The 13,420-nt window shown below is 39.6% G+C and overlaps 1 protein-coding gene across 1 annotated transcript in view; it reads right to left on the bottom strand.

Annotated features, from left to right (window-relative positions):
* Window positions 1-648: 648 nt before the first annotated feature.
* The window catches only part of LAPTM4B (lysosomal protein transmembrane 4 beta), a 61,594-nt gene continuing 48,822 nt past the window's right edge, over window positions 649-13,420 (bottom strand). Inside the window, exon 7 of the mRNA XM_005150880.3 lies at window positions 649-2,705. Coding sequence (XP_005150937.1) covers window positions 2,631-2,705 — 75 coding nt within the window. The 3' untranslated portion in view covers window positions 649-2,630. The remainder of the gene's footprint in view (window positions 2,706-13,420) is intronic.

Here is a 13,420-nt window from a genome sequence, read left to right on the forward strand (position 1 = left end):
TGGAAGAGGGGGAACTCATCTCCCACAAGGGTCATCTGTACAGCTGAACTGACATTATCAGCTCCCTCCTACCTGTCACCAGCTGCCTCAGCTGTCTATCTACAGTACATTTAGGAAGGTCATGGTTTGGTACCATAACCTTCCTGCCCTCTTTAACTCAAACTGGACAAAATCCAAAAGGTATTAGGAGTACTGGCAGGACACATATACTCACACTTATGCACATATGGTATGTATGAAGAAGTCCTGATTCTTTAGTAAGACAAGCTAAAGCCTACATAAATATCATGTGAATTAGCACAACATTATTTCTACAATGATGTGGAGAAAAAGAAGCCCCAGCTTTCTATGCAGTATAGCACTGTTCTACATCACACACTTCATAAGACCTGGAAAACTGCCTGCAGTTCTGGACTGTGAGCTAACAGCTTGAATTATCTCTTGGTTTTATTGTACAATAAATTGTAGAACTTAATGGTCTATTCTCCATTTATACAGAATGGAGGGAAAGCTGGTGAATGGACTGAGGAGTAGACAGAAAAACTGTTGTTTAGGTCATTTACAAAGAAAATCTGTCCATGTCAGATTTATTGGGCAGGAATTTGCATTAGGGTTGTGCTTGGAAGACCAGTAAAGTGATTTCCATAGTTTTGAGGTAACACCCTTTTATTGTAGAGAAGTTTGTGTACACAGATGCAATGTATTTACAACTGTCTTTTCTCAAGCAGATGACTGTTTAAAATCCTTCACAAATCTGCCAAGAATGAAAGAAAATGAAGCTCAGAAGCCCAGCCAGCCCAACCCCCAAATTCAGATTCATTCCCGAAGATAACTGTAATGAGAAAATAATACGTGGAGCTATTCTGAAGGAAGCAATAGGACAATGACAGAGATCAACGGATGGACCTCAGGATTGGTTCAGTCAAAAGCATTGCTTAGTTTGTTCTCAAAGTAGACGAACCCCAAAGTAAAATTCCAACAAGCAGATGGGGATCTGCCTTTCCCAGGGCTGTGGAAGAGGCAGGCAGAAAGAGTCTGGCCCTTCCTTCCCTGGCCTCTGCAAGGACAGGTCACAGTTGCAATCTCCATGTAGACAAGTTGTTGTTCCTGTGTTCCCCTGGAAAGCTCTTTTTCCAGAAAAAGGCAGGAAAAGTTGCACTCTTGTTCAGTCTGCACAATGGAGTCAGTGCACTGAGGGCGAGAATGCGTGTCCTCCTTAGGGAGAGTGTGAACTCACATGCCAGCCGAGCCACAGGAGAGACAGCAGTGAGGTTTCTTCTGGTGCCCCTCGGCTCTGTGGCTCAGCTCTGCACTGCCCTTTATCTGGGGTGGTGTGCAGTGGCATCAGTCTAGCTTCAACCTGTTTAATCACCCCAAATGCAGAGGAGACAATACAGAGGGAAATGAAGAGAGGTAGAGACACACACTATATTCCCTTCCTTGTTCCTTTTCAATTAAAAGTAGAACCTTCATCAGCAACAAAAAGTTACATGTGCAGGAGGCACTTCTCCGGGGAATAAATAAATACCTCACGCAACCATTCATGGATGGATGAGTCCCATGGGAAAGATTCCCAGCACAACCAGTTCAGTCATAAAAGGAATCTAATATCTCCAAGCTGATGTATATGAGAAACATGCAACACATTTCTGTTGATACTTGAGGAAGTTACATGCATAAATTTCCCATAGGTTGGGAACATATATCTTAGAATTTGCATAATTTAGTTCACACTCAGCAGAACATTGTTATATTTACAGGCACATTCCAATGGAAAAACATTTGCATATCGAGTGCGAAAGTTGCAGATTTGTCACCTAACCATGAGACTTTAAAAGTAGGGATTCTGTGACCTCAAAACACTATTTGTGAGGTTTGTGGGAAGGAAAAAGGTGTACAGGCAGGAAAAGAAAATTACAAAAAATTGGTAAGAACTCTTTTTTTTGTTAAGTGTTAAAATGGTTGTAGGCTGGGACAAGGTGAGTCCATGTAGACCACAAGTTCTGTCTTGTTACACATCAGAGTGCTTTGTCTACTCTTATTTCCCATACTTATTCTTCGCAATTAAATTTGGTTCCCATTAGCCAGGTTGATAAGCGTATGGATAGTGCATAAGAATAATTCTTCCTCTTGCAATCATCATCCTTTATAGCGTAACAACTTAATAAATCCCTGCAGAACAGGAATGAAGTGGAATGTCATTGTTTTGGGCTTGGTCTGTATTCTGAAGGTGAAAGTGGGTGTCTGAGAAACACATTTGTAACGCTTTGGAAGGTTCACAAATTAAAAACACCCATAAATTACACTCTCAATGTGATTGGGAATGCAAAGTTCTATGTTCTCTATCAATCACTTCATGTCAGACGTGGAAAAAGCTATTCAGTGACTACTCTAACCGTAGCACTACCAAGAATTGTTCTGAAAGTAGTTTACTAGTTTCTGAAACACTACTGCAGCAAATTATTAAAACTATCTACAGAGTTTTAATGATACAATTTAGTTTTCAATATGTCAGCAAACCAGCAATGTATAACCCAAAGAGGTTATATCCTGGAAGTGGAATTGTCAAACTATTGCTCCAATGTCTGAAAAGTAAAGCTATCCTCCCTAGGTACACAGCACTCTCTCACTTATGCCGACACATAAGGTGGTGGTGGATCTTTAGCAGCTCCATTCACAGGATCATCATAAGGTGGCAACAGGACCTGCAGGAAAGGAAAAAAGGGTTATATTTTTTTAAAAAGAAGCTATCTGATAAAATTTACAGAAAAGAAAACCCTTATGGCCTTGCCTAAAAAAATAGTAAAAAAAAGAGTAAATTAGTAAGCAGGAGCAGACAGTTAGAAAAAGAAACACTGTTAGTTTGAAGTTCCTCATTTTCAATTTGTGTGACTGTTTTCATTATGAAGGAAAATGCAATTTCTCCTAATTTCTTACTGACTCCAGTGACAGCTTGATTTCAGCCAAAGATCATTATTGATGGTACCTGAATTTGTTCAGCCTGGTAGTGACAGTAGCTGCTTATTCTGCAGCTCTCCTCTGTCAAGAGTGCTTAAATTATGTCTTCTGGAGGAGTGCTTGAACTGCTAAGCCAGAGTGAGAAAAGTCCCGGAAACCTCTCTTCCTGAGCTCTCCCTGGAATAGCTAATAATTAGTTTGGGGAGAGGATAAGAAAAGAAAATGGAGAATTACACAATCTCTAAATAAATCTCCAGTTTTGTGCTTCTGAGGCACTCAGCCATAAGAAGGAAGACCTACATTCCCAAAAGCACTGCAGTGAATACTTAAACATTTGATAGAAATTAGGGCAGCTTTAATCATATATCATCCCTATTCATAGGAGTCCAGGCAGCTTCCTAGGACATGGGAGATGCAAGTTCAGGCCACACTGGGCAGAGAAGAGATTTGAACCAAGATTTCTACTTCTTTAGGCAAGAAAGCTAGCTATTATGCAATTTTTGATGGCACCAGCACTAACATTAATTAGCTTGCATGAGAAAAGGCAAAGGAGCACTTGGTCTGTGAATCCCAGCAGGGACTGAGGATAAAATAGATGCCTGAATGAGGAATGAGTGTATGTTCCCTAAAATATCTCAATATTGTGTAAGAATATCAGTTGTAATGCATTGGCAGAGATATTTTATGCAGCTGAAGTTCAATTATTCATGATGGAATTTCCAGATTTATCATTATTGCTTCTTAGTCATTGAAAAGTACATAAAGCTGATTGTCTAAACATGCATAGGGAAAATCCTGATCTCAATAAAGTCAATGGAAGTTTCACCATGAGAGGATGTCACCTGTTCCTAAAGAAGTTGATAAACCTGCCTGCAAAGCAGCATCTGTAATCATCCATTTTGGTCCTCATCCACAACAAAATCAGTGGAAATCTTTCTATAGATTTAAATAGACTTTGGATCATGGTTTTGTAGGACAGTTCCATGGTTTTGTAGGATAGTTCACAATTATGCTTATGTGAATTTACAGACGTGTTGATGAGCATGTGTTCAAGTACATCTGTGAACGTTTGTTAGAATACAGAATGGCTACCCTGGCACAAACAGCCCTTAATCAAAAAAATTTCATTATTTAGAAAAGGAAATTGTCAGCCCATCATTCTTTATTAATACCATATGTTTGAGCTTGTAAATACAATACACTATGCACACTATGTAATAAAAAAAACAGCATTTAATAGATTATGTCAGCTTTAGAGGGGGCAAACAGTTCACAGCAGACTAGTCTAGTGAAATTAGGACAACACAGGGAACTTCAAATAAACATTGTGATAAAAAATAATAAACATATTTTGCAATGTAACTTTGGTGAATCAAACCACTAGAGCATGTAAACTGAAAAATACTGCAGCTGAGAGCCTCTTCCTAGTACTGATCATTAGTTTAATAACAGGGTTTTTAGTAAAATCCTTGTGTTACTAAAAAGGCATTAGTTTCTCAAATGTACTGAAACATGTTCATTAGTTGATTATGAAGCAACATAATTTGTAATTAAATCTGCTCTATAGATGACTCAGAAAATTAATCGAGTTCACTTTGTGAAGATTTAGCGGTCTTACTGAACTCTTGTAATCCTAAGCCCCAAACTGTGGTCCATTTCTTTCAGGTTCAGAGTCCATCAGGTGTGATAAGAAATTACAGCAGATACAATCCAAAAAGCTGTGCATCTTCCAGGTCTATGAGCTGATTAATACAGGACAATACCTCTTCCTGTGCTCTGATCATCTTTTAGATCAATGTGTGCTAAGAGTAGTTACATCAGTGTTATTGCTTCAGCATTGAGGTTGCTGTCATTCACAGTAGGTCTACTAGAGGATATACTGAGATGAGTAAGTTTTTTCGTTCCCTTCACTCCAGTATGAAACAAAATCTGTTTCGTAGTAGAACAGCCTTCTGGCAAGTCTTTTACCTCCTCGGAGGTGGGCACTCAGATTTGCTCTATGGACCCAAAGCTCTTACATGTGTCCATGGCCCCAAGAACCCTGGGACAATGCCTTATCACAAGAAAATATCTGCAGTGGAAATATTTGCAAATGTCTGTAAGGTTTAGGGTCGCTTTATTGCTGGCAAAGGTTATTTGTCTGAACGGTTCTATCAGTGGCGACTTTACAGGTTTACTCCCCACACATTTTTGTGTTTAAATACTTCAATGTCCAGATCTTGCATTCCTGGCATGAACACAACAGTGATAAAAAAAATAAGTGTAGAATGAGCAGAATTCAAAATTACTACCTTTGCCTAACAGTGTTTGAGTTAGACAAAGAAACTATCACCAGGATATTAAACAAACGGTAAGGTGAATGAAGATGTTGGACAAAACATGGAAGAAAGCACTCAGAGTTTGTGGAATACATGGCTGGGACTCCAAGTATCTCATGTCATTAGTATAGTAAAAGTCTTTTAAACTAATTTAACTGTTCAGCTTTAGGCCAGTGTGGTTTTATTATTGTTACTTAATCATTTGTCAACTGTAAGTCTAAATAATCATCCTTCAGCTTTCACAACAGCTTGAATAACTCTGCAACCACTCTAGTACTACAAATATTGCAACTCTGCCTCTGTAAGACTACCTTTTAAGTATTTTTTCATTACTTTCCCTTAACAATTTTTCCATCTTTTCTCAATTAAATCAACTTTTGTAAGTTAATTTTGGCAAAAGGGAAAAATATGATAAAACCTGAATTATCTCAGCTTTTAACTGGTCACTGCTGAAAAGGTTAACAGTTTACAAAAATCTTAAGGAAAAGAGAATTTCATTAGAATTTTTATCATTGAATTTTTACAAAAGTATCTAATATGAAAATCTAGATCAGAGAGGTTTTCCCTTCTCTCATGTTTATTTTAAAACTCAGCATGGTTTAATGGAAGCAGGTAAATGCCTGGGACATGAACCAGCATAGTTATTCAGGCAGTATGTTATGGTCTCCAAACACAAAATGGAAGCCAGTCATTGGGCCAAAGGATGAATTCAGAAACTGGAAAAACAAACAGAAACTCACTGCTCAGTCTTATATAAGAACCTAATAAGAATGGATGCAGTCTAAAATAATTCATGAAGAACAAAAAATATGCATATTTTAGGTCCATGGTATCCCCAGGGTACAACATCCACTAGGGAACTGATGCATTTTGCTTCCAAGGCACTACATTTGCTAGTTTGTTGTGAATTGGGAAAACTGTATGCTATTTCCCCTGGATGCTCTGGGACTAATGTTTACAGTGTGATTGAGATTGTCACTGGCAAGTTATTACAAAACATAGGTATGAAGGACCCCCATTTTTGGAACTCAGTGATCACTGTGAAAAGACCTTCTGGCTTTTTATCAGCAGACGGGCAAGCAAGTTTGGAAGATCAGATGGTTGCAGGGGTCAGTACTACAAGATGCCTAAAATCCAAAGGACAGAAGCTCCTGACTTCTTTCACAACTCCTATAATTGTATTTAAGAACCATGTAGCATTTTAACATCATCCTTTAATATGGATCCAATGGAGGAGCTGACATGACTAGTCTGGTGATAAAAGCACTGCACAGAGACTCTTGAGATGAGAGCTGTAGGGGCTCCCAAACCAAGAGGATTCAACCCACAGCTCTTGCACATGAATGCTCCAGACACAAAGTCTTCAGTCAGGTTGGAAGAACCATTTTCCACCTTCCCATTGTCACAGTGACACCAAGTGTGCAAGAATCCATGGAGAAAGAAAGAAAATAGGAGAAAGTGTGACTATGTAGCCCCATGGACAGGTTAGGTGCTTAAGTGGGACAGGAAGCCCTGGATGCTGGGCTTTGCTCCCAACACTATTTAGGCATTTTGTGATGAGCAGTCTTGTTGTATAATATACAGAAATAATCCAGAACTGACCCATGAATAATACTGGTCCTGACTTAGCTGTTGTCATCCAAGTGGTTTGAATAATTGTATTACATAAGCATCTCTCTATAATAAACCATATGATACATGATGACCTTTTCTGGAAGAAATAATTACCATACAGGTTTGCCAAAAGCTATAACATATTCAGTTAATATAAGCATTTGTCATTTATTTCTACATCCTGGTTAATCTAGTTTTGGAGAACAAGTTTTTAAAAACATTGCTTAGAAATATGCCTAAGAAATAAAACAGACAAATACTTGTATATTCAAACAGTCTGAAATTAATCTTGGCCCAAAGGTGTTCTTTTCTGGAGTGGAATTGACTTTTAACAGTCACTCTGTACCTTTGCAGCTGATTCCCCATTTACCTAACCTTCCAGTAGAAAATTTCTTTCTTCAGCTTACATACAAGTTTCCTCATATTGCTGCCATTACTGTTGTTTGCACTCAAATCCTCAGATCTGTTTGTTATCTAGGACATTTGTAAAGAAAATGTGCTTAGTTCTGTATGAGTAAATTTCAATATTTGATTGATTATTTCTACATTCTTGATAGTCTCATCTGAAACTCACTGAACTCAACAGAAATCTTCCTGTCTCTCCAGAGAGCTTTGGATCACTTCTTTCCACAGCCATTTGTATTCTTCACTGTGTAGAATAGTACAGTTGTCACATAGCAGCTTTGAGCTTGAGCAGCATTTTGTCTGGCAGCTATATGTCTCCATGGCAAAACACCTTGCTGATGTCTTGTTAGAAACAAACACTGCTAGGGACAGCTCTAACATATCTAACACCTTCTAGAACAGAAATGCATTTGATAATGCCAAAAAAACCTACAGATTCAAAATGTCTGTGGAAGGTGCAGATGGTTATAGTGAGTGTTTGGGATGCTTTCTCAAACTTTAGCTTTTCAATAAAACTCCAGTCCTTTACGCTGAAGGACTTCACGCTGCGTCAATACACAGTATATAGACAGGGACAGGTGACCACAAGTAGTTGAGAGGAATCATCACCACTGCAATTTAATCCTGGTTCTGTCGCTGACCTTTTGAGTTTTATCAAAGTGCTTGACTTTGTGTTTAGGAAGATCTTCCATTTGTGAATCGCGCACATTATATGAAACATCCTAAAAGGTGTTGGGAAACCTTAAGATAGATTTAAAGCTCTCTTGGATGAAACTTTCATATGACTGTATGAGACAGGGACTAAATCGTGGAAGTATGTATGAACTAAATATATATTTGCAGAAGTTTCAGCCTATGCCTGGAAATGTTTACCCTAACCTCTTTACCACAGCTCTGTATGCATTACACATCATTCCTCTGCAGAAGTGATCTTTACATTTCAGACACCCAAACCCCTACCAGGAATCTTTATGGGACGCCCATGCTAATACACGGGGAGGAAAGAGGGCAAAAGGTGCCCTTTCTTTCACACAGCTCACATACAGAGTGTCAGTGGATTCAGGCCTTACACTCTGTTTACTTAGAAAGGGAGAGGGAGTAACCACAGAATGAATAGTGGTATGCAGATGGTGAGGGCACACTAAAGGCAGTGCTGGACTGTTTCACAGATGAAAGTGCTGAACCACAGCTATTTCCTCATCCAGGAGCCTCTGTCTCACATGCAGCCCCTGGCCTGGTGATGGGACAAATGCTGACACAGCTGCAGGCTGAAGTAGTCACCACATGCCTTTCTTCTCCTAATTCGGGAAGACAGCACTGATGCAATGGGTTCAGAGACAACACAATTGAAAGATGAGGTTTTAAACAGCACATGCCTAGTTGCACCAGTCCTCTACTGTGGGTTCATTTCACCTCAATGATTCCATGAGATCAACCAACTTGTACCAACCCAGTACCATTTTGGAGAGTGTTTAATGGTGCATAATAACATTTACTAATTTAATGTTTATTTCCTTGCTCTCATGTCACTCACACAGCCAAGAGGAGTGGAATTTCCTTCCACAGCTGCAGTGCTTTGAGGAGCCATTAACTGCAATCTAACCCAGCTCAGCTGCAGTGAAACTAGCAGTGAGTCTACAGACAGCTCTGGAGGGAAGGCTGCTGATGTGACCACCTGTCCAGTTCAAAATAGTCCCAACAGCCCTCGTGTTCTGTTGGATTCTTGACGACGCAAATATTATGGAGATCACCTGGGGAAAACAGAAGATTTCTGTGTGCATAAACAGCTATCGCTGGCTGATTGCTTCACTCTGTACACAGGAAAGGCTGAGAGTAATCCTGTCTTTGCAACATTTCCCTGTCAAGTTTGACAATGTGGTTTTCTTGTGAGAACTCTGAGATTATAGAGGAAAATGTAAAGTTAAGGTGTATTTTTTGATTAAAATGGTCAGAAATCCAGATCTCAGCACAGCTCTGTGCTGGAGACCCAAGGCACCAGGTAGCATCTATTTCCTTCCGTACTAAGTATAACAAAGAGCACTGGACTCACTGATTACATAATTAAATTGGTATTTTACGTGAAAAGAAATAAGCTAATTAATGTATTCCATGTTCTATTTCCTGTACCAAGCTTTCTGGGAGTTACTATATATACTGGTTTTATTGAGGCACATTCTTCTAAAGTCTAACTTTCCTGTATGTAGGGTGGGAAGAAATCATGTTTATCGAGAGTTTCTGGAGAAATGTGCTTTTTCTATAATGCGTGTCCAAGAGTTTTTAAGCCCAAAGGCTTTTCAGATGACTCAGAAGTGACTCACCCAAGGTCTTCCACTACCTTTAATATTTAATACTTTAAAAAATTCAGTTCATAAAATGGAGGTGCAAACTGCACCTTTGGGTCATCTGATCTGGTCATCTCTGAGATAACTTCAGAAAAGTAGGTAATATTTGGCCCTGAAGAACAGTACACTCAATGGGAGAGATTGACTGAAACAGTCAGGAAGTATTAAAACTAAATCCCTTAGAATTCAGTTTTCTCTTTAACCCTTTAACATGAAGACATACTTTAAACTGACTGTATGAGAAGACTGACAGGCCTCAGGAGAAGAAAGAGCTTTTTCCTAGTAGTGAAGAAACTATTACTAGTATTATTATTATTACTACTACTAGTATTATTATTCTGTGGTGAGAAGCACTCAAATGTTGCATACAAGATAAGCATCGAAGAAAGAAGTAGGGAGTAGCTTTCATCACACTGCAGCTAAACTACTTGCATGCAGGGACAGCTCTACTGGATCAGGTGAAAGGTCCATCCAGATCACAGCAATTAGTGAAGGATGATGAAAAAGAGAAGTGTAAGCCAGAACAATGAAAGAAATTAAGGAGGAGCAGTACAAACATATTGTCACAACATGCCCAGAATATTCTTCAAACTGTTAGCAATTTGAATGTCAGGGACTTGCTGAATCAGTGGTCGTGTCTTACAGGAATTTTTCTTCCACTGATTTTCCTAGCCTGCATTTGAATCCATGTTGACTTTCAGTACCTGCAGTGTCCTGTGGTAAGCAGTCCCACAGCTAATCTAGGCGTTACATGAAGAAATACTTTCTTTGGTTTGCTATGAAACCTGCCACTAGCTGTTTCATCGAATCTACTCTGGTTCTTTTGCTAGGATGGTGAGCAGTTGTTCCTCCTTTACTTCCCCTGCCACTCATGACTTTAAAGACCTCTATCATGTTTTCTTTTATTCTATCCCTCTTTCATCCCACTAAAGATTCTTGTTCCCCTGTAGTGTAGCTTGCAGTGAATTTCTTCATACAAACAGTTTTGGGCTGAAGAGAGAGCTCCAAGACCAGGCATGTGAAGAAGTATCACAGTCAGGAGGGTGCTGGGAAGGGAGATGACCTCCATTTGGATGAAGCTTCCTTCATCGCTCAGGAGGGCAGCAAGTGTTAGATGTTCTCCCAGATGAGACTAAGTGCCCTTTAGAAGCAATTCTTATAAATAAGTGCTTATAAATATGTGCTTGAGGGGTGGCTGTTTACAATGTAAATGGCTGCTCTGGTCAAATGAGTCCAGTCAAAGCAACTGTTTCTGAGAAAATCAGAGAGAAATGTTTACAAAATACCTTTCCCATCTTTCTTTTTCTCCTTTCCCTGTCCCCAGATGAAAAAGCCCTGGGGATAGGGCCAAAGCTTCATATCTGAGCCAAATCATCTTTATACGAAATGAGAAATGTTTTACTTTGCTTTAAGCACATATGCTTTTGCTTGAAAAGTTTGTCCAAAATGTGCTAGTTAGTTACAATTTAAGGGTTTCATGATGTGTTGTCTGTCAAATAAATCCCAAGAAACCTTCCTCTCAATGTGGACAGGAACTATTTTCATGTTTATATGCATGCATTTCCTTTTGAAACCACACTAGAATGATTACAGATGGAGTAACTGGAAGCAGAATAACTCTGAGATAATTTATCACCCCATTCAGTGAAGTAGGCCTCAATGCTGCAGAACCATCTGTGCGAAGTTAGAGTTGTTATGTTTTATTTCCCCTTGACCAAGCTGCTAAGCTTCCAAGCCACCAGCTCTCCAAAACACTATTTAAGAAACTTTGCAAGAGTTTATGGATTTCTGTAACAAAGCAGCACAATGTTTTCAGCACTCCAGATACAGGAATAAATGTATATATTAGTAGGACACAGCAATATTTAGGGACAGATTGTGATTACCCCTGCGTGGGAAGAAAATTGGATTCGGGAAGCTATTATATTTTTCCATCATGTGCAACCTCTTAAAAGTCATCCAGAATAATGGTGTAGTTACTTTCTCCCTTCAAAGGCATGGAGGGATAGTCCACCTCAGGCCGCAGAAGTCTTTCCTACATCTTGGCCAGCCCTCTACTGCTGCATCTCTAGCTGCACATCATGATTTTGTATGGACAGAACATACTTATCTTTCAATTTTTCCTTAGTTGTTTTCAAAATGAGAGTGTTCTGGATGAGGACATGCAGGGGGTATTTGCCTGCAGGTCATCGGTACTGAAAACCTGAAGTATCCTTTGTGTAACAAACAGGTGATGTGTTATCCTGAGGGCAGAGACTGTGTCAGAGCACTAATCTTCCAACAGATTTTTTAATTACTAACCTGAATCTTTTTCTAACCTTATCTCCTCTTATGATTACATTGTGTATCCCACACAAGAATAAACAATACAAGCTCCTAGGAACAGCTCACACAGAGCAGCCAAATGGTTTAATAGGAATGGTTATCTCCCCTAAAGTGTGGTTATCACAGCCATGCTTGCATTACAGGTATTGCTGGAAAGCCTTCTGTTTTATCTTCATGTCACCAAATGCACCATTTTTCCTTATCTACATGCCTAAGGACATTGGGTGACCCAATGTCAGTCTTTGAGCACCACAACAGAGAGATGGGCCAGTTGTAAAGTTTAATGATAGATTTTGAAGTCTCACTATGAAATTTGGGAGCAGTAAAATCCGGGATTTTAAGATAATCAATCTCTACTTCTGTCTTCCATATAGATTTTTCAACTAATTTTTTATTTTTAAACAAACAAACACATTCTTTTGGTATCCCTATTAAAAAGTAAGGCATAATACTGCCATATAAAATGGCACAGGTATTTTGCACAATGTATTTTGGCATTTCATAGTGAACACTGAATGCCTTTGTTTATAACCAAATTTTTAGTGTGTTAAAACTACAAAGGACAAGTGTAACAAAAAGTGATGAACTGACAGCCTGAAGGGAAAGCCTTACATTTATATAAAATCTGTTAATGTTAGTAAAACACATCTGTAAAGCACTTGTCAACCAGAAACTCCCGCTTTTGAAGATCTTCTAAACTGGGTACGTCAACACCCGCTCAGCCTTGTTCTTTCTGAAGCTGAGTGTCAGAGTTCATTCAACTCAGACCTTACTTTCCTCACTGCTCTTAAGACAGAGGACCAAAACCGCAAGTGCTCTGTGGGATGGGACAGACTGCAGCCAACAGTCCATAAAAAGTCCTGAGGGATACTTGGGAAGAGCACAGTTGCTCTATGGGAGCCATTAAAGAGAATTGAAATTAGACTGAAAGAATGGTTCCAAAATCCCCAGAAACCATTAATAACCACAGGAAGCCAGACCTCTCCATTATTGTCACATTCTTAGCAAAACAACCGCAGGAGGGTGCTCCTCCCTGGAGCTGAGCATCGCTTTCATGCCATATCCAAGAGGACAATGCCACCTACTGAACCACCAGCTACAACAGCTCCCTCCATTCAGCTGATGGCTGACGTTCTTTCTGCATCTGCCTAGTTTGTGGTGTTGGGTAAGTTTCAGCAGTGATGCTTATGGCTGGAGGGACTGGGATGTACGAGGAGTTCCTCCTCCGCTTGGCAAAGGCCTGGCTTGCACTGTGGGAGGGGATTTGATGCAAAGACACCAGATGAGCTTGTGCTGCAGCTCTGCAGAAGGGCAGGGCTTTTAGTGTGGGCCAACTATATGGTAGAAAGCCACAACATGGCTAACTGCTGCAGAGACTTTGCCTCTTGCACTCTGCTGTGTTTCCCTGTTTGAGCAATACCTGCCTGAGTGAATTCAGGCTTCCCCCATCCTTCCTTG

This window comes from Melopsittacus undulatus, chromosome 1 (assembly GCF_012275295.1).
Source record: "Melopsittacus undulatus isolate bMelUnd1 chromosome 1, bMelUnd1.mat.Z, whole genome shotgun sequence".
In the NCBI taxonomy this organism is placed as follows: domain Eukaryota; kingdom Metazoa; phylum Chordata; class Aves; order Psittaciformes; family Psittaculidae; genus Melopsittacus; species Melopsittacus undulatus.